The sequence below is a fragment of the Labrus mixtus genome, chromosome 17, assembly GCF_963584025.1.
Source record: "Labrus mixtus chromosome 17, fLabMix1.1, whole genome shotgun sequence".
NCBI lineage: Eukaryota > Metazoa > Chordata > Actinopteri > Labriformes > Labridae > Labrus > Labrus mixtus.
Window position 1 is genome coordinate 19,303,520 of NC_083628.1, and position 22,352 is coordinate 19,325,871.

A 22,352-nucleotide genomic window follows, 5' to 3' on the forward strand; every position below is an offset into this window, starting at 1 on the left:
CACCCGCTCGAGGTGAACTCTCCTGATTATATCCTGCTGTGTTCTCACATCAGCTCACTCTGACTTTCTGCAGGAAAAAATACCAGGAGGCTGGCAGGAGACACTCAGGATGAAAAGATCTGCTGTTTGCAGCTCACCCTGAAAACTTCCAAGAGTTTTGTACAACTGTGAAAACACTAAAAGTTGGGGTGCAAAGTTTGCCATTTTGCTTTCACAAATGTAGCTCTGCCTAGAAATTTGAGGATATTTTTAACCCCTGTACAGGATAAAGAGAATCCATATTGTTCTGTACAAAATCTAAATGAAATATGTTGATTGATCCGATTTCTTTATGACTGAACACACCCTCACCGACACCATGAACTTAGTGGTCAAGCAAGTGGGCGTTCCTATCATAGCCCGTTATCCAAAACCTTATTGCTATTTCAAAATAAAACCTAATATTTCAAGTATACTCTGAAGTTTGACCTCCAGCTTTATGCACATGATGGAGACGTTTGCAGCAGACGTTTGCAGCAGCACAAAACAGGACAAGAAGACGTCTGAATGAAAAGGTTAAATGAGGTCATCTCTCATTTGCAACGTGACCCTCATCCACATTTGTGTGAGGCTCAGTGTCCCTGCATGTGTGCTCATATGTTTGCAGGACTTGTGTGTGAGTCGGTCGCTCCCCCTCTTTGATCCTCTGCCTCTCGTCCTCGCTGTTATTCCAGAAGGAGGAGAACTTTCTGGAAGCTTTGCTGTGGGAGGTTCGGGGTGTAAAACTCAGGCAGGGACCCTCAATGTTGCTAATTCATTTACAGATTTAATTAGATGGATGGAGCCCTCGCCGTTATTAAAACAGAGAGGCAGAGAGTGTTGCCAGCTCTACAGGACTTTTTAATTACAACTCCACAGCCCCGCTCGCTGACGTCTGGGGAACCAGTTAATTAAAATCCTCATTATTTTACTTTTAATTAGTTCCCCCCTCTTTTGTTTCCTTGCGCCATATGGCAATGTTCCGTGGTCAAATCAACTTAATTGAGCTAATTAAGTTGATCAGTTTAATTATTCAAAGTATTCTGATTGGATGAAATTACCACCCCATCCCCCCCTCATCAACTAGCGAAAACATCCCCGCTTCACACTCCCCGTTTAACTCCCTGAAGTTTACAGCGGATCCATTTCATATCAGAGGAACTGAAGGGTAGAGCCGCTCTGACCTTTTCGTCAAAACACCAGCAGGACGTGTACGGCAGCCTTCAAGGACAAACCTCCTACAAGATGAAGCTCAAAAGAAACAGGCTGCAAATTATGAAACAATGTAAATGACAAAAACAAAACATTATAAATGCACAGAAAGAGAGAGAGAGAAAGAGTGCTCCCAAGACCTTTAGGGGTCGATACCAAGTCAGGACCAAGACCCAAGACCATAAATATGTGTGCAGGGGGCGTGTCACTCACTTAGACCGTAACACCGGGAAGGTTGCGTCCGTAACCGGGGAATAAAAAGCCAGAGTCCGCCCAGTCTCGAGACCAGTCTTGAGACCAAGGCCGATTTCAAGTACCACAACACTACAAAACATGTCAGAGAGAAAGAGAGTTTGGCTCTTACAGACTTTCATTTGAAGGCGGAATACTACAGAGGTAGTGCCAAAGCGAAAGCTGGCAATGTTTAACGTTGTTCCTAAAACCTTGATGCACACACAGGGACACCAAACTAACGTCATTATGGACACAATGAGTAGGAGGAGCGATGGTGGATCTTCACTATGGCGCTGTTGCAGAACCTCAGTCTTTAATCGTCAAGTTATACGAGGCTCTGAAGTTTTTGATTATCAGACTATGTATATGTAAATTCTGTAATTTTGGGCATGTTTCCAAATTTGCAAATTCGCTCCCCTAATCCCAACGATTTGGGGGCGTGGCCTGATTGGAGGCTTGTCGCAACCAATTATTCGTCCAAATAATCCTCAAGGGTTTGGTGTCAATAAGATTATTTTACTGCTCCCAATCGAGTCAGAGCCTCCCCGATCTCGAATCGTAAACACGTTTGATATTTACGATTGTAGGTCTCTCGTTAGCCAATGAGAGCGAGCAGACCAGGAGGCGTCACCAAACGGATGTTGCGTCCTTTTACAGCTCACCGACATGGCAGTGAACAGTGTCTCCTCAGCCAGGAATTCATCCATATTCTTTTTCTCTTTTTTGTTTTTCGCTGCAAAACAGAATGCAAGCCAGTACAGCCAGGTGACGTCGTTGATCATCCATATCTTTTTTTTTTTTCTGCTGAAGTCTCGTTTCAGATCATGTGAGTTTCTGTGAGATCTCGTGTCTGTGGAATAAGCGCTGTAAAATCATTACTAAAAATGGCAAGTGTGTTGTGTCCTGGTTTGGTAGAATCACCGTCTTAAGTGTGTGCTTTCAGACGATTCTAATGTTAAAAATCAATTGAAACTATCCTCAGATCTGTGGGCTCCAACATTCTTATGATTCGATTACGATTTGAAAAATGTCTCGAGTGAAAACAAGCACCTCCTGTGTTCACAAAAAGTCACCTCATGTGCACAGCTGTATTTCATCAAGCTGATCATGAGTGCAGCCAAACCTCAGAGGAATGACCAGAAGAAGAACAGAAGCTGCAGGGTGAGCCGAGGTCAATGTCAGGACTCAGGTAACCCTTTGGATCAACTTTATTAACCTGCATTTCTCCGAGCAGGAATCCTAACTTCAGTGGAGGAGTAACAGGCCGCTCTCAGTTTGTTGACTTCACACATTGTGACAAAGCCTCAGAGCTGATAGGAAATCAATTATTTACTCCGTGTCTGTGATCATGACAAGCATAAGACAAATTCATTAACACATGCAAATGACTTTAATTGCAATTATCTCCATATCTTGATAAGCAGAGAGGGGGGGTCTCCCCGCCTCCCTCCATGGTGCGAGTTGGATCCCACACTCGAGCCAATCAAGCCTCATCTGCATTTCATTAATTAACCCGAACAAATTCAAGAAGCAATTAGCAGGAGAGCAAAGATACGAGAGGAGGCGAGTCAAAGGAGAGTCAAAGTTTTCAGAGGGCACGACATCCAGTCAGCCTCCTTTGTGCTCAGAGACACAGCAGAGATCAGACCGGCTCTCCAGTATTAGTATGGATATGAAACATATTCATTACTGGTTGTAGACGCCTTACTCATCACTGTGACCTGTACACAAACTCTGAATGCCCATCCTTAAAGGTACACAGGTATACACACTGGAGTCTTATAAAGCTCTTCATGGTTTAGTTCCTTCTTATTTATGTTAAAACCTCCAAAGAACCAGAAGCCACTATGCTTCGGGGAAAGAGCGTTTAGTTCTGCTGTTCCCTCTGCAGGGAACTTTCTCCAAAAATGACTTGAAACTGGCGGATCTCATTTCACTTGAAGCCTTTGTCTCGATCTTAAAGGACAACAAACGCGAGACAATTGGACCGTGCCTGATGTGTAATCTGTGATCACGACTCTGCACTTTATCTGCCCTCTTGACCAGGTCACCCTTGTGAAAGAAATCTTGATCTCAATGGGTCAATTACCTGGTTAAATAAAGGTTAAACAAAGTAAAAAATAAAGCATGGACGGAGTGTCAGTGATGTCACTCATTGGTTTCTGAGAGGTGGTTATGAAGCCCAGCCATGGCGGTCATCATATTGGAAATGCGGTCTCTACCAGAGGTCGGCAAAGACATCAGCTTTGTGCAATGTCATAGAGTTTCTGAGAGGCCATGATGACTTAGAAAACACAAAGTTACACACGTGTCTGTATCGAAGGATCGACAAATAATATTAGAAACCAAAAATGTTTAACTTTACAGCCCATCAGCCTCCTCAGACTTCAGAAATTAAAGACAGTCTACCTTCCTCCCGTTGGACCCTCCTTATGTCTCAGCTGATACTCTCACACATTCACAACACTCCTGAAAAGTTCCTGAAATGTTCAAGGTGAGCTGCTGCATGTCGTACCACTCCGACTCTCCAGAATTTTCCCATCAGCCCCCCCCCTTAGTTACCAAACTTCCCGATCAAAGTCGGGGTGAGCTGATGTGACAACGCAGCTGGAAATAATCAGGAAAAATTTAACAGGCATGACTCCCACTCAGCATTTTCTTTAAATTTACTCGCTTTGAAGTTTAGGGTCAGTTTGAGTAGCAACCCCACCTCGTTGTCTGTGCATGTGTTAGCTATCTTCTTATGTTTACGCCTCGCCGCCAAATACTGGCCTGACATTTAAACTACAGCGATTTAAGTCATTTTTACAGATCTGTGTGCACGGCCGTTGTTGTCAAAACGTTGTCGTCTGAACGCTGAACTTCTTTTAAAGGTAACAAAAGACGATTCAGTTTTCAGTGCAGTGGATCGTTTTTGTGTAAATGTGGCCTCAGTTCAAGTTAGTTAGATCTCATTTCCATTTTCTGTTTCCCTATTGAGGAAGAGGAGCGATCTTGAACTCTACTTTCCCTCTTTTTGTTAGATATCTTCATTGTTTTGAGCAGCACTGCTTTTACAAAAAAAAAGCTTTAATTCCATCTGATTATTTTGGATCAACAGCGTCCAGGGTAAAAGTAGAAACAGCGAGTGTTTAAGTGCAAAATAAAAGGGTTACAGGTGTTGCAAACAAAGTGTCACCATCTACACTCAGAGCCTAAATAGCAGAAAAACAAAGTTAGCATGTTGCTGTTATACCAGATGCTCACAGAGCAGCAAATCGTTTCAGTGCAACACGTTCATGTCCACATGTTTGCTGCTAATGCAACAAGAGTGTACAGATGTTAAGAGGTGAACATCACAGGTTGCTGCTTTTACTCGTTTTTCCAGGTGAGGAGGTTGACTGCTGAAAGCTTGAAAAGAAGCAACGAGAATTGAGAGTGAATGTAGCTCTGTTGGCCGATGGGAGCAGCACTTTCTTTGATTCATTATTTACTCTGAGCCTTTTTATAGAGAAGAGAAACAGCCAGACTAAACTAAAGCTCTGCAGAGGGAACTTTGTGTGACTCAGGTTTGGAGTCATGAGTGGAGCAGCAGAGGAATGTGTTGAGCTGGCCGTCGTTCTGAAAGAGCACTTTGAAACAGGACCATTAAAAGCCTCATTGTTGCTGTGAATGTGAAGCTAATTGGACTAACCCTGTGAGAGGAGCCGCTCGGCTCTCCGGGCCCCGTTAATTTGAAGAGTCACAGCTGGCTACTCATGTGTGCTTCAGTCTCTAATTCTGCTCTGTGGAAAGCCACACCAACAGTATGGAACAGGAGCGATCCTAAAATTAGCGTGGAACAGATGATCCTGTAGTTTCCATGCCAAACATACATATAAAAAAAAGGCTAATTAAAAAAAAAGAGACGCAGATTTCATGCCAGAGAGCAATCAGAGAGGAGAGTTTGGAGAGATCACAGACCAGCAAACATGTTCAAAATGTGGAGTTAAATGTTTTAATTTCAAAGGAATGAACTTTTTATGGTTTAAAACAATACATATTCTGAGTTTGACTTTGTTTTTTCCCCTCAGACAGCTACAGGGAGCACAAACCGTGGGCTGCCTGGTGCCCACAGGAAAAGTCTCCCTCCCTTTTAATTAGACCAGCTCACCAGATTAGGCCTCATTAGGCTGCAGCACTGGAGTGCAGCTAAAGCCCATGCAGGCCTGCAGCGCATCTCGCTTTAATTGCTTCTGTAATGGTCTCGACTCAGGCCTTTGAAAACCCATTCCTGTGGGTAATCAGCCATGTTTGTTTGAGGAAAGAAGAGCGTTTCTTACCTCTTCACTCAGGCTGGAGCGGCTAACTGTTACCCGCTGCTAACTGTAGCTTTAGCCAAATTGCAATCACACATTCATCACGTGTCAGACGCAGCTGAACGGCTGAATTATTATTGTACGCAATCACTTTCTTTCCATGAACAATTTAAATCCATTAACTTTGACTTTGAAAACACAAATTGCGACACAGAAAGCTTAATTTGAACACTGTAGCACGAAACACAACAGATTATTAGTCGTTTTGAACATTTTCTCTTTCTTCTCATGTTCATAAAACATCAACAGAAACGGGACTACTACTGCATAAAACATTCAAAACAGTTTATTTAGCTGCTGCTAAATCTCTTGCAGCACATTATTTCAAAACACAATTTAAACACTGAATGAACCTCGAGGTCAGAGATACATTTGATTTTAACTTTGCATAAGCATCTGCATAATGGCTGCCTCGAGTCACCTGTGTCTGTTTGGATCATCAGGTGCGCGTGTCGTCAAGCTAGCTTAAAACGATGCAGACACAAGACGCTGTTTGTACATGAACAGAAGGGGCAGTGTAGAGGCAGAGGGGATGTGACCGTAGGCTGTAAATGCTAGTGGATGAAGCCTGAGTGACGTCGATGGCGGTCACTATATTGGAAATGGAGTCTCAACCTAACGACAGGCTAATTGCTGAGGCGGGACTTAAGCCTCCGGACAAACAGCTACACGCCCCCGTCTGTCAATCAGGTTAGCCACGCGCCTTATTTTGAAAAACTTAAAATCTAAATGGATGAGTTAAAATAATTCATCACCCTTACAGTGTGTGCTGATCGAGTCATGAGCTAATCAGACCTATTTAACTTTTTGAACCAGGCTGTAAACATGTTCATCTCTGCTTCTATGAATGGGTGTGTATGTGACTTTCGGGGCTTCTGCAGCCAGCCTCGAGTGGCGACTCGATGAACTGCAGGATTTTGCTTATCCGCTTTGGCTGCATTTTTTGACACAGGAGGTGGCCGCTTGGATGTGACAGAGTCAACAGCAGAGGGGACATCAACGGCAGAACGTTTTTAAGGACAAGCTGACAAACAGAGTCCCCGATAGCCACATCAGATTGTTGTGTCACTTTGTCAAACTAGCTGACGACAGATCAGTTCTGTAAAATGGAAGTCGCAGAAACCTGAAAAACGAAATAGAAACATTGTCTGTGTTTTGTTTCAACGAGTCACCCTGTTAACTGGCGACTCTGGGCCCAATGCATTTGATGCTGCATTTTTATTTATTGAGTTTTTCATCAATACAAATCTGGTTATTACACTTGACCAATATCATGAAAACTAAACAAAGAGACATTTTGCTAAAAGTCACCAGTTAACAGGGTCACTTGTTAAACCTAAACACCGGGTCGTTATGTCCATGCCGGGAGGAAAATGTTGTTGAAACGGAGAGAGGACAGGTGTTACTATTCATTATTGATGTTACTGTTTTATACGTTCTGACCTCAGAATTAAAATAATAGTAACCTCCTCTAGAGTCACCATGTCTGATGTTTACGTCCCGTTTAAGGCTGACCTCTCTGGTGTGTATATCTCCAGCCTGATAAGTGTTCATGATGTCTGAGGCTACGATCAACAGCTGAAGAGGACGAGAACATAAAGAAACGCTGTTCATATGGAGCACTGTTTGTATCCGCCCTGTGATGCTTTAGCTGCAGTTAAGACAAAGATATCAGTTGTCTACAAAGATTTCATCTAAAGATTTCAGTTGGTGGCAGGAATGTAACATCAGAGACACACTGTGATCAAAAACAAAGCAGAGATTAAGGGTGTTTTCACACTAGGCACGATAACTCCCCCCTCCGGTCTGCGTTCACATTAGTAACATCTTTCTGGACTCGAGTACACAGTCTGATTCAGCAGGTGTCAGTATGCACATAGTTGATTTGCAAATCGGCTAAAAAGCAGAAATAAGAAGAAGAAGCAACCATGGCAACCACTCGCGGGCTGAGTCCATCCTGCTTTCTGTGGATGTTTTTGTTATTTCTGAGACGCCAACAACGACCATCATCCTACTTCCACATCTAGCGTGCAGCTCAGAGGAGGAAAGGGGAAGAGACAGGAGATGTTTAGAAGTTATTTAGCGGTTCACTTTCTTGTTTGAGCAACCGGTGCATCTCGACTACACATCAATCGTGCTTGAGACCACCTCTTCAAGCGGACTTGTGCTTGGCAAGAGTACGGTATGTTTGTGTTCACACTGATCAAATGAACCAGACTTTGGGGTCAAGCGTACTCGGATCTGGGCCGGGGTTCCTAGTGTGAAACCACCCTAACATTTGCATGTTTCACAAAGAATCACACAGAGTAAAAGCGTCAGTTATCAATAGAGGTGTTTTTGTTCAGCGGCCAGTCCGAGAGCGGAATGAAAAATCTGGTATCTCATGTCCGGTGAATCAATCCAATTTGTCATTTTGTGGAGTTGCTGATATATTCCAGCTCCTGCAGGAGTCACAAAGCTGTCAGCGTTTTCTCCTTATTCAAGGTCCACTGCGACTGGTTAGCTCATAACAGGTCCATTATAGTGTTTATGCATCGTTAGCCAAACTAGTTCTTCTCAGTTATATTTCTGTAGTTCACAATAATCCCCGCAGAGAAGAGTCACAAAGAAGAAAGAGTCTACTGTATAAATAAAATCCACCAGTCTCAGTATCCTCCTCCGATTGCTAGAGCACAGGCCTGGTCCAGATCTTCCCCTGATGTTGAAATCTGAACCACCAGCAGTGAAGGTCCATCAGAGGTGAGGAGGGTCAGTCAATGGCAGGATTTACAGGTGGAGGATGATGATGAAGAGACAGGAGAAAGGTGGGGGAGAAGGCACACGATTGATTTACGTCCTCGTCCTCAGCAGACCTGCAAACAGAGGTCAGAAGAGCATGTTACTTTTAACACCTCTATCGATTTGTTCCAACCTGTTTTCAATTACCGATTTGAAAAGACGCCTTTACTTTGCAGAAGAAAAGATGTTTTGAAGCATGGCTGAGGAGGGAAACACGGCAAAAACTCAAATCTTACCCAGAGTATTTGTTTGATTTCTAGTCAATAATATCTCATTTCACTTATCATCAGCCACATTCACCTGATCAATCTAGATTTGCATCTTATTTCAGGATATTACGAGCTAAACAAAGCCCCGAATCGCTCGTAATGAATGAACAAATATGCCAATGCACTGAGCAAATTTTACTTTTGTTATATTTAGATCATCCCATTTCAAGACACTTGACAAAACATGCATTACAAGCAATGCAGGCTGCACAGCGCTGTTGTCACGGCTAGAAGGTTCCCCGTCTGACAGGAGCCTCTCTGTGTGGAGTTTGCTTGTTCTCACAGTGCATGTGTGGGTTCTCTCCGGGTACTCCGGCTTCCTCCCACAGTCCAAAGACATACTCTTTTAAGAGGAAATATTATCCCCCTACTCCACCTTTTCAAACAGTCCCCTGTGGTCTAAATGAAACATCTGTGCTGTGCTTTGGTTAAAATATAACATGAATCAAGCACCAGAGGAGGTTTGTGACCCTGTATAAACCAGCTCTCTCAGAACGCTCTGTTTTGGTGTGTGTGTCTCTTTAAATGCAATGAGCCCCCCCTGAGTTTTCCCAGTAGACATCACTCCTTCACTAGCGAGAATAAAAATGGAGGACCTGCGTTAAAGTTTTGTTCTAGTCTGGGGGTGAAGTCCATGGGGGGAGATACCAGGGGAGGGGAGGTTTTTGTTTTTGAACCAGAATCCCACTGTGACATCACATGGAGAGAAAATTTGAAACGGAGCATTTTTCTCTGTGTTGTAAGACGTATGCAGACCACAAACAAAGGACTGGATGGGTTTATTTCACATTTTGTGGGTCGGTAGACACTCAGGTTACCAAATATATGTTCAAAAACACTGTACAAGTGGATTTTTTCACAACATGCCCCCTTTAAGTTAATCTGTGACTCTAAATTGCCTGTACTGTAGGTGTGAATGTGAGTGTAGCTGGTTGTCTGTCTCTATATGTCAGCCCTGGTACTGCCCTAGATCTGCTGTCCTAACTTCAGCATCACCCGTCCCCTCACCTTCTGGTCGGGCATCATGCCGTTGGCCTGCAGTGGAGTCGGATGTCGGCTCAGCAGACCTCCACCCGGCCGGTCGTGCTCACAGAAAATGGTCCCGTTGATGTAGTGAAAACGATCTCCGGGGACCAGACGGTTCCTGCAGGTCGCACACGTAAAACACTGGAGAAAAAAAGTGCGTTACAGAGTCAATCGATGGATCTGAACTCGTCATAGCAGCATGATAGTGTGGTAATATACATGACGTGAAACAGATGTATGATCGCACTCACCTTTAGGTGGTAAACATTACCCTGCGCCCTCATCACCATCTCACTCGCAGGTATCGACTGTCCACAAGCACTGCATGCTCCGCTGTGTCCAAACAGCCTGCAAGTGAAACCACGGCAACAGACTGTCAATATAAACAACAACAACAACAACAACAAAGCCGTCTGTATTTAAAATGATCAGCATCTGAGCCAGAAACCAGAATACCTCCTGTCACAAATCTAAACTCTGAATCTTTTTCTTATCTTTTTCTATTTTTACCATTTTTGGACGCTCGGGGATATCCAGTCATTAAAGTCAGACTTGAGTTTTTTTTTGTTTCAGTAACCAAGATATCCATTCAGCTCGCCTCAGCTCCACCTCTTCCTTTGCTTGGGGCGGCTGTGGCTCAGTGGCAGAGTCGGGCTTGCGAAATGCGAAATGCAGATGAGTCCGACACTAAAACCCAAGTTGCTCCCACTGCTTCATCGGCTGCGTATGAATTCATGTGTATGAATGGGATTAGTTACTTCTGATGGACTCTTTACACAGCAGCCTCTACCATCAGTGTGTGAATGTGTAGGAGGTACCTGCGGTGTGAAAGCACTTTGAGTAGTCAGAAGACTAGAAAAGCGCAACATAAGCTCAAGTCCATTTACCATTCTCGATTCAGCCAGAGATGCAGCTCTTCCAATATGGCAACCGCCATCGTAGGCCTTCATAACGCCTCTTCAGTAATCAGCGTGTGACATCACTGAGTCTACGTCCACATTTTATACAGTCTACATGTGGAGAAAACTTCCATTTAGCTGATGTAACAGGCTGCAAGAGAGTCTCCACATCCATCTTATAATTTAAAAGACGACCACCACAGACAATCAGGAGCATTTTAAAATCCACCTGAATAAACGTCTGAGTTACTGACCCGTTTATCTTAATACCAAATAATCCGAATAAATGTGGAAATCTTTGGAAACACAGCCTCGCTGTGCAGTGAATCCAGATTTAGATTCATTTATCTTGTGAGAGTTGTCCTGAGAAGCCGTTCTATTATTCCTGGCTTCATACATAAAGTCTGCTGTGTTCCAGTTCTCCTCAGCTGTGGTTTTTCCACATCCACCTCTATGTTTGCCCCGGAGATGACGGCGCCCACAAAACCAGCGTCTGTCTTACACCGCTCCAGCTCTTAGACACTAAACAGCACACCGTCTACAAATAGCACAAGCTAGCAGAAGCCAGTTTTTAACAACCATCATTATTTTCATTATTATTTCCAAACCTTTCTGTCTTTGATGACTAATACTTTGGTTCTCTCTCCTTCCTGTTTCTCCTCTGTTCTGACTCTTACAAACTCATATTAGCTAACTAGATTAAATTAAGTGATGTTTGCATACTAGATTTAGACCTTGAATATCACAGGTACAGTATGAGTATAGATTATGTTATATTTGACACAAGCAGAGGCGCTGCTTGTCAACAGGCGGGGCAGGCAGCTGCTTGGGGCCCCAGCACTTCCTCTTGTGCTGCTAAGCGTTGCATGCATTATTGCTGTGGAGACTTCAGTTTGTCAATGTAAAGACAACAGAACATTTAAGTTATTAATGTTCTTTATAAAGAATTTAAAAAAATAATAATTGTGAATGACCATCTATCCATTATCTACCCAAGAATGCATGCATGTGGAGAAATGCAAACTCCACACAGAGAGGCTCCTCTCCAACTTATTTAAGACACAATTGTGATGAATGCTGGTTGGGAGAGGGGGGCTAGGAATTTTAGCCTGGGGCCCACACAGAGTCTGAAACACCACTGGACACACGCAGGATGAATGCTTCAGGCCAAGATGTTTTTCTTTTGAAAAGAGGTACATCAGGAAAGAATTACAGTAAGTGTTTTTTCTAGAATTAACTTTAATCCATAACTCTGTGTTGCTGTGTTCAAACCTTTGTGCTCCTGCTTCAGTTATTTATCCCTGTAGGTTTTCTACTAGCTTCAAACAGACTTCCATTTTTAATAAGTTTCATGGTAAGTTTCACATAGCAGATCTAAGGTCAGCTGACATATCTGTACAAAAGGAAACCGACCCAGAGTTCTTGTTGATGGTGAAGACCATTAAGTGTACACAAAGGAGGATGCGTATCCTCTTCCTACTGTTGAACAAAATTGAAGCCAAAATACCCCCCTGACGGGCGCTGACATTTTGTGGATTTGTAGCCAGAGTCTATATGGTTGATATCGGTGGGTGGAGCCAAAAACAACATTTAAAGGCTTAATATGCAATTTTTTGATCCAGTAGATGTCGCCCTTCAGCACCAGCATGAACCCAAAACAACTTGCGCTGCATTGTTGTGTTAGCATGCTAATGCTAGCTATCTTTATTATGCTCGTATCTTCACACTGCATGTAAATTTACCTGAAATGAGCGTGATCTAGAAACACAGTTAAGCAGTGAGTACAGTAAGTTATTCTTCTTTTCTCTAGTCCCTCAATTAAACAACTTTTATACTCGAGGGGAGGAGTCAGCCGGCCGGCTGTCCCGCCGATGTAAACAAACTGAAGATAGGACTCTGAAAACATCACAGACAGTGGGACTCGGGTGTTACACCCATTGTAGACAGTCATGACTCACAGAGTTATTTTCAGAGGATATACTTGATTTATATTATATTTAAGTGTGAAAAATCGCATATTAAGCTTTTAACTTACAACTTAAAAATTAAAGCTCCCTCAGGTGGATTTTCGGTTTGAAAGAGACCCTCACAGTTATGGAAAGTTCAGTGACTCTTATGTTAGTGTTCATTACAGACGGGTCGTCTCTGGGGGAAGAAACAGCTTAACTCCGAGGGTTCGCTGAGCTCGATGAACTGAGCATGTCCCTCAAACAACCCTCTCATTAACTTTTTTTAGTGGAACATTTGAACATGCACGAGAGAACATTGCTCAGCCCTAACTGGACATAGTGATGACCACAGAGTCATCACAGCGCGGTATATCTGACCTGATGTAGTCGTTCTTGCACAGGATCATTCCTCCCTTGCTGTAGCAGGTGCTGCTGAACTCTCCCAGCGGCGCGTGGCAGCAGGAACACTTCAGACACCGCGTGTGCCAGTACCGCTCCATGGAGAAGAGCAGGAAACGATCCGCTATGCGATCTCCACAACCCGCACACGACCTGCCTGCCGTCACACCGCCACCGCCCATCACCGCCAATGTGGGCGCCTCCACTCTGCTGTTCACCATGGCAACCTGAAGACACAGAGAGAGGAGAAGCAGGTGAGTTTAAGTTCCTGTAAACAACTGATCCCATCACACATCTGCACTGGAAGTATGTGTATCATTGTAGTAAGAGCGTGCATGTATAATAAATAAAATTGTGTACATTTAGAATATTCATTACTGTCAAAGTAACAGATTTAAAATTGTGTTTTTACAAGAAAAAAATAATATTTTTGTGACATCATCAATGCTACGTATCATTGGATGTATCCACGGTATAAATCAACAAGTGGTTAAGAACATACGAGACGTTAACACGAGAAAGCAGTTTCATTGTTTGCACATCGAGCGGGCATGACCCACAGGTCGCACTTTACCAACATCATCACCTCCACCAGCTTGCTGTTGGTGAATGCTCTGAATATTTCTCTCGTCCGCTCACTCGACGCCACGCTTAATTTTAACCAGTGGGGGTTTGCAGGAAGAATTCCAGTTAAGTCAGGGTGAAAAATATCTTCTGTTTGCCTCCACATGTGCAGCTCACTCTGAAAATGTCCGGAAATTTTCAGGAGTTTTGTGCAAGTGTTGAAGCAGTTTCATCTTCTTTATCTGGTGCGATATATGTTTTTACAATTTCTAAATATCACTGCCAATATTACTGTCAACAATGCCATTACTTTTGTAATAAGCTCACTTTCTTCCTTTACTTTATGAACTTCTATAGATATCCTATTTAGACACTGTCTCTTTGCATTGAACCCATAGACTGTAGGCTATATAAATATTGAATCATATATAAACATGGACATACTAAGTGATGTCAACCTTGTCGTCTGAAGCAGAATGCTGAAGCCCAAACATACTGTCCCAACCTAACTAACAGTCAACTTAGTAAGAGAAAAAGAGGTGAAGCAGAGGAGGGCACCTGCCTGTCAGTCAGATCTGCCACGCCCCTTATTATAAATAACTCTCAGCCTTCATGAAATCAAAATGGTTGAGTTATAAAGAAAATTGTCGAGTCGAGTGTGTGCTGATAGAGAAATGAGCTGTTCAGACCAAATTTGTATTTTGAACCAGGCTGTAAACATGTTTAATGTTCTCTGACATAAACAATTGGCTTTTTTGAATGGGTGTGTATTAGTGCTTTCACACGAGCACAAAACTCCGAAAAATCTCCTCAAGTTTTTCGAGTTGAGCTGCTTGTGTAAACGCAAACAGCCAAATTCTTCACTCTTTATTCCAAGCTTTTCTTGCCAGCCTGCTGCCTTCTTGTTTCTCTATGATCTCCTTCAAACATCACGGGAACCAACCTCAGACTTGCAGAAACTGAAATGCTTGTGAGTACAGTTGCTATAGCTGCATCCAGAAACATGTACAGTACTTCTGCTTTCCTCGTTTTTCCATTACACTGCTCTGATTTCATGCACAGCTGGGAATGATACTGCTTTTTAGTACAACAATCGCAGAGTGTGTGTGTGTGTGCGCACACACACACACACACACGCAATGACTCAGCATTGAGCCTCTTCAGACGTTTCCAGGATTTTATAATTAGCGCCAACAACAACAGAAAATAATTGTGGGTCCAGATTTCATTTTCCAAACGAGCAGCAGAATTGGTCCTCTCCGAGCGTCTCATTTCAGCGCAGACATGTTTAGCTTTACGAGCGACCTTCCCACAGATTAAGTGAGCTTGCAGCAGCTGGTCTCTGCAGCGAGGCGGGCCGCCCTCAGTACCCTCGCTCTGCAGAGACACCTGGCTCTAATCAGCCACAGGAACACCATGTTAAGAAGCCCAAGGCTGCTTTTAACCACAAACAGACTCCTGCAGAAGGACCAAACCTTGCTATTAGAGCCGGATTATTCATGAATGAGCTGATCTATGAATGACTGAAAGGAGGCCGACCACTTTGTTCACTTTTTAAACCTTAAAAAACCAACCACTTCAATCCTCACGGGCTCTTTGCCAGCGTTAATCTCACCTGAGGCTGAGATCCCTCTATAGTATTACTTATGGTCCTTTTTATAACATTAAACTTGAAACAACATTTGAAAAGAACTCTTAAAAAGTTAAATCAACATCTCTCCGAGGGTCAAAGCCATCTCAGCTTCTTCCACGTTTTGATTAAAGAAAGAGAAGCTTTGGTTCCACTTCTATTAAAGTTTATGGATTCACATTATAACTCCTTCTTATATATAAGACAAATATGTTGTTTGAATTTCACTAAAATGTTTAACTTCAGGGTAGAAAACCTTTTACATGATGCTAGCTGATAATTTCAATGTGATGTTTTGATGTTTGAACGTTCTTTTCACCTGATCTTGACTTTGTCCAGCAGGTGCAATTTACTCAACTCTAGGTTAAAGGGATACTTCACCCGTTGAAACATTACTCTGTATTGACATTGGGTCATGTAGTAGAAATGTGAAATAAATGTTGAAGTTGGTGCCTTCTTGGCTGAGAAAAGGCAGAAAGTGTCTTTTTGGCTCATGTGGATGAAAGACACCAAATCCCAGAATGCACAGCACCGCAAGCCACTCCCACTAAGGTCAGGTTTACAGACATATTTACTTCAAGACATAAGGCCATTTCCTCAACTGATTACAAGATTTCTTCCAGAAGGAATTAGCATCTTGGAAATTCCTGGCAGAAAACAGACTCTATGTCTGTGTCCATAGGCAAACAGTGAGAGCACCGACACCACCAGTCCGTCCCAGCTCGAGCCGGCCCCGGCTCCTCATCTTCACCGCCGCCGGCAGTATAGCCGCGAGACGGTTGCTGCAGACAGGCTGGTTTTGTTTCTCGGCTGCTACGGCCAGCAGCGGCCCCGGTGGCCAGCAGCCAGCGGCGGCCCTGGAGGCCAACAACGCTATATTTCTATTTTTTCGCCATTATCAGCTTTCTCCATAGAGCCTGTTAGCATAGCTTCCAAGCACTATGGCGGACGTTAAGTTTCGATTCTGGGAGTGAGTTCCCACCCACTGATCTGTGATTGGTCTGTAGCTTCAGTGGTCGAAAATATGAGAAACTAGCGATGTAGTTTCACCCTGCTAACAACAACAGCTTCCGATGAAGCAAAAATCGTCATCCTTTTCAGAGTTAGAAATACAAAGATTTCCCATCTCAGGGGAAAATGAGGTTTCTAATGATACAAAGCTGTGTGATCGACACACACTGTACGCGGGGTGACGTTTTTGACAACTCATCCGCTTTGATTTGATGAAGGATAAGAGTTATTCACAATAAGGCGTGTAGCTGAACTGATCGACAGGTGGGCGAGATGTAACAGTTTGTTAAGAGGTTTAAAACCCTCCTCAGCTCCAGCTCTCAGTCTGTCGTTAGGTTGACTGAAAGTTAGACTGAGACAGGATTTCCAGCATGGAGACCGCCATCGATGGGACTCCAGCGCCCCCTGCAGGAACAGACGGGTGACATAACTCAGGCTTTGACCGTTAACACTTACAGTCTATGGGTGGACGTTTATATCTGTAAATTGCCAAATGCTACTGGAAAAAATACATTTCCCATGATCTTTAAAAATATCCTAGTGCCAGAGCTGTGACATCATTGTGCGGGGGCAGGAACAGAACTCAGCCAGAAACCTGCAGAATGAATCCAACGTCTACAAGGATTCATTCAGATTCTTGAATTTATCACAAAGATATTTGCACTGTGACTTCTACATCTGAATCAATGAATGTAACGGGTTGTTTTGTAACATGAATATACATTCATACAGAGTACACTGGATGTCTGATGTCACTTTGCGCCTCTGTGGACTCTGGCTGTTTTTCCTGAATCTACTCTCTGTCCTCCGTGCCAGATTCCTCTGAGCGGCACATCACCAGCCGTGAAATCAATTAGCGCGCCGAGCGTGCAGAATACAACCTCATCCAACACTGTGGGATGTAGCTGGAGCAAACAGCGACATGAGGACTTCTGCTTCCTCTCTCTGTGTTCTTTTTTTTGTCATTTATCCCTAATATCGGCGGTCAAGGTTCAACCAAAAAGGGTAAGACACCTAAGGGTTAAGGAATCCTTAAATCTCTCAGAGTATGGTGGAACCTCAAGCATTTCCTCAACTTCAATATTCTGTTCCACATGTGAAACTAATTGCAGAAATGCAGCCAAAGTAATCATCCTGCAGACACCTGTGATAATTCGAGACGTTTCCACACATCTGCCAAACACAACTCTGATTTCTTATCCAATTAAAATGTAAATCCTGCATTTAATTATCCTCTGCAAAGCAAAGACTTGATTTGGTTCCACTCTCAGACGTGGAGTCAGATTGGAAAGTCTCAAAAACAAGTTGTTCAGAGTTAAATTACTGAGGTGTGTACAATTAGAGAGAACACAAGTACATGGCTAAAATTATGATCTGACTCAAAACTTAAACTTTTCTATGCGGCTCAGAAACCTGCTGAATCCAACAACCCTACACTATGAAAATGACCTGCAGGAATATTGATCTGAAGTAATATATAATAGCGAGAGTTTTACATATTTTTGCAGGCAAAAGCTGAGGCAACGTCTTCAGTGTCATCAGGTAGTACAGCTGATGATGGTAGCATCGGGCAGTATTATTGTTTGCTGCAAAAGATCAGGGTGTTGATCATGAAAAGGAGCAGGTCGTTTGCACCTCTGCTCGCTCACAAAACGATACAAAACACTTTGTTAATCCTGTATGCGTCTATCAAACTTCTCTCTCATCCATTGTGCAGAAACATCATCGCAGCACAATAAAATACACAAAAACGCCTTAATGTGGTCTAAAGCAGTGGTTCTCAACTCGTCTAGCGTCAGGACCCACCAACAACTCCTCCGTGAAAAATCGCAACCCAAATGTTTTGATATTTTTTGACCAATCCGATTTATTTATTGAAAAATTGTACAGTTTGGACCTCAGTAGATGCAAATCAGGTACAAATGTGGCCGAAGCAAGAAGCTGAACAAAACGACTAAGGTTTAAAAAGTGCTTCACAGAAGTTTTTTTTCCAGGCACACAGTTGCGACCCACTGAAAATGGCTCCGCGACCCACCTCTGGGTCCCAACCCACCAGTTGAGAACCACTGGTCTAAAGTCAATGCTGCAACACAGTAGAAAAATGAATTCATGATCAAAAACAAATGAATTTGAGCTTGAAGCTGAATGTGTTTCGGATGTCTCGGGTAGTCAGAGTTCTGTGAAGTCTGAGAGGGGTCACTCAAGACCCACAAAAGGTTGGGGACCACCGGGCTAATCCCCATGTTCACTCTCGTTTAGCAACCCTCCACACACAGAACAACGTGCTGGTGAATCATCACCCTGCTTTGAACCGGTTAAACTGACTGATGCAGCAGTCGATAAAAAACAGGAGCTAATGAAGAGAGACAGCGCTCACTGCAGTCGGGACACACTGATGAATTACAGGCTGTTTCTGCTCGACAGAACCATTAACGTCTCGTTTTACCCCACGCTGAACACAGCTGACTGATGCCTCTGACAACATCAGCTCTCACACAAGGCTAACTATGAGCTCCATGAGACGAGTTCAACTCCTAAACTTTTTCTGCCGGGCGACGGATGAACATATTTTCAAGCCCCCCAAACCCCTGACCCTACACATCAACACATCAACATACATCGATGTACACTAATCACACTGTCAGTCATCCTCTCTGCTAACAAATCCTCTATATTTATTTAATTCAATTTAACATTGTCTGCAAAGAAACGGAAGAAAGGGAACTTCAGTGTGACAACAAACTGAAAACACTAATGAGCAGCTTTTTACAGAGGAAGCAATTAAAAGTGAAACTGCAACGTGATTCTTTTTTTTTTTAAACAACAGTCAAAAGGTTTAAACAGATTTTTTTTAAAACTGAGTCTCTGAGGATAAACACCTCCCTAAAAATAAAATATGAGGATAATCTTGTGAGATATTCTTCCAGTCCTGCGATGGTTATAATAAGTAGTGTGGCTGTGTTTCATGCTACAGATCCTCTCCGTCTTGGTTCAGCTGTGAGACACTCTCAGGTCAATGTTCAGATTCGATCTGTGTTTTGTTTTGATTGAAGCGACTGCAGAGTGTAGCTGTCTTCATGACCCACTGATGTACAAGTGAAGCTGAGGGCGAGACACGACTCGTCATGATGTCTTCTCTTTCTTATAGTATGTTGTGTTACGTCTGCTGCAGATTCACTGTCAGCCTGACGTTTACCTGGAAGTCACTACATTCGCTGTGCTTTGCGAGCAGTGCAAAACAGTGTGCACTGATTTATTTTGCCTTGCCTTGAGGTCAAATATCTATTTTAATGGTTTCTTTAAATGACTCTGATGTATAAATACCTGAGCTTTAAAACTCATTTAAAGGCTTCATTCTATCAGTCCAGTCCGCCGTCAGACACAGCTCTGCTGTTTCCCTAATTTGAGGGAAGACATCTTAATTTACAGCCGGTTAGATGTGGAGCAGTTGAAATTTGGGCATTGGGCCATTTTCCATTTTCCAGAAGTGATTACCTCCTTCCTTCTTTCATACACTAATTAAATCATGAATCCTCCACACAGACACACAAACACACACACATACACACTCTCCTTCAGAGGGATAATTAACAAATAACCTCAGCTCAGTCATGTCTGAGGGGAGTGACTACCTAAGTAAGCATGACCGCCGGCAGCAGAGACACCAGAGTCCAGGACCACAGAGAGGGGACTGGTCAGACTGGGACGGCACAGATTTCCACCTCTGCACAAAGACACACTGTCTCCCTTGTTTAATTAACACCAATGACACCAGCTCCTGTGGCAGACGGATCATTTGCAGAGGCAGACTACACACACATTTGTCATGATGACCTTTCAGTGCTGTAGATGCACGCTGAGCAAAATGATTCAATCACAACAAGAAAAAAAAAAAAACTCACAACAAGCATCCAAACCAGCAGAAACCCGTTTGATGAGAAGAAAAGAATAGGCGCTGAAAGATTTTGGACAAATATGCTCTTGTGATTTGATTCAGGAAAAGTTGGAATGATCATTTTTTGTAAGAAAGTTTTTAAATGTAGGTTAAATCAAAATTCAAATAATGATGGTGTGACATTTGGTATGGTCTGTGACTGAGCTGGACAGTGCTCTAACTCCTCGGAGGCAGAGGCGCTGCTTGTCAACAGGTAAGGCAGGCAACAGCTTGCGGCCCCAGACCAGTAGGGGTAAGCTGACAAACTTTGAACCGAAGCAGCGGCCGAAAATGGGCAAATTTTGCAATGACGGTCGGAAACCTCCTTAAGGGGGCCCAATCTGACAGCACTCATTCACGTTGCCCTGCTAAACGTTGGATGCATTATTCCTGTGAAAACCAAAGTTTGACAGTAAAGAAAAATGAAGGAGAATTATCTGTATACATGAGAGAAAAAAAACAAGAAAAGAAAAAGGAAGAGGAGTAAGCGTCGGGACACTGGCAGTAGAGGTGGGCAAAAAAATGTATTTATGTAAAAATCGAGATTCATAACCCCAAAATCGTTTTTTTGGGGCTAATCAGTCACTCCCTGCTAAGTGCTAAGGCTAGCTCTTTAACTCAGAACACCAAACGGAGCAGCAACAAATTCAGCCAGTAGATCCTGAAGTATGTACTAATTCAAAAATATACTTTCAATCATGAATCCAGAATCGTCTTGAATCGAAAATAGATTCTCAATCGAATCTTGACCCCAAGAATGGAAATCATGAGACACCCAAAGATTCCAACCCAAACTGGAAGACATAGTGATGAACGCTGGTTGGAGGACCCCCCAATTCATTTTTGCCTAGGGCCCCAACAGACTCTAGAATCGCCCCTGCTCAGAGGACAAACCTTAAGCAATACTGCTGACGTTACAAAATAAAGAAAAATAACAACAGATAGACAAAGTGATGAACTTCAACCCCAGTGCACAGCACATTAAATTAACGGGTTCAGACGTTGATATGACCAAAATATATACATATATTTAAATTATTTTGTCAGATATTCTGATTACAAAAGTTTCCACAGAGGTGAGGATGATTTGTGCATCACGTGTCCTCCCCCCTCAATAAACAAAACATTAAAAACACGATGATAGACATTTGTTTTGAAGCTCTTGCAGATCTGTAGTAATCATCATTGAACTGTTTCCCGGCACATTTGACCTCTTAAGAGAGTGTAGCTCCTGCATATTAAAACTACAGAGATTCAGACTGTAAGATTCATTGTGCAGCTCTTAGGAAAAGGTTGCCCATGGTAGCAACTGTAAATGTCTTGTTTGGTCAAATACTCCAAAACACAAAACAAAACCCCAACTATATCCAGTTTGCAATGAATACAATGAAATGATGAGCAACAGAAATTATTATTACTATACTATAAAATACTATAAAAAAAATTGTTACCTTCTACTTATAATAAATATGCAGTTTAATTATTATAACATCCATTAGAATAGTTTTGCAATGATTTGATTATGACGTTATTATGACCATTGTTGTTGTTTTAAACGTGTTGTTACAATCCTAACTGTGTCAATAAGATGAAATAAACTGAATATTACAGCTTCAATGTTTTCATCAACACTGAGGATAAAACGTAAATAAACATCTGGCGGCAGGATGACAGACCTGTCAGGAGTGACGTGTTAGAGACAGGTACCGGACTCACCTTCCTGCTGTGGACTTGAGGTCTGGTTGGAGGACTAGTTTATGAATCCGCGGAGTCTCACAGCTCCTCGCTCGTGCAGCTGAAGTTCAAACGGGATCCAGACTCGAAGCAGCAGAAAGATCCGAAAAACTTTTCAGATTCAATGTTTTTCTCCACAGCCCGCTCCTCGTCCGTCTGCGTGGATCAGCTTGAACACTTTAACTCGTCCTCTCTTCTCCCATTCAGGAGGCTTTTAGAGCTGGACACAGACTGACAGTCCGGGATCGGTTTAGGTTTCTGCTCCTGTTCAGCAGAGCTCTCAGACAACAGAGTGAGATGTGTTCACAGTCACTTCAACGTTTTAATAACTCACTCCTCCGCTGACGTAGAAAGGGGG

At 43.0% G+C, this 22,352-nt stretch overlaps 1 protein-coding gene across 1 annotated transcript; it reads right to left on the reverse strand.

The window, feature by feature from the left end:
• Positions 1 to 6,071: 6,071 nt before the first annotated feature.
• Positions 6,072 to 22,294, reverse strand: lmo4a (LIM domain only 4a). The gene is made up of 5 exons (XM_061060633.1): positions 21,977 to 22,294; positions 13,101 to 13,348; positions 10,126 to 10,222; positions 9,857 to 10,015; positions 6,072 to 8,653 (listed from the first exon to the last, which is right to left on the reverse strand). Exons 2-5 carry the CDS (start codon positions 13,340 to 13,342, stop codon positions 8,645 to 8,647), a joined length of 507 nt encoding a protein of 168 aa, XP_060916616.1. The 5' UTR covers positions 13,343 to 13,348; positions 21,977 to 22,294; the 3' UTR covers positions 6,072 to 8,644.
• Between the last annotated feature and the right edge of the window lie 58 nt (positions 22,295 to 22,352).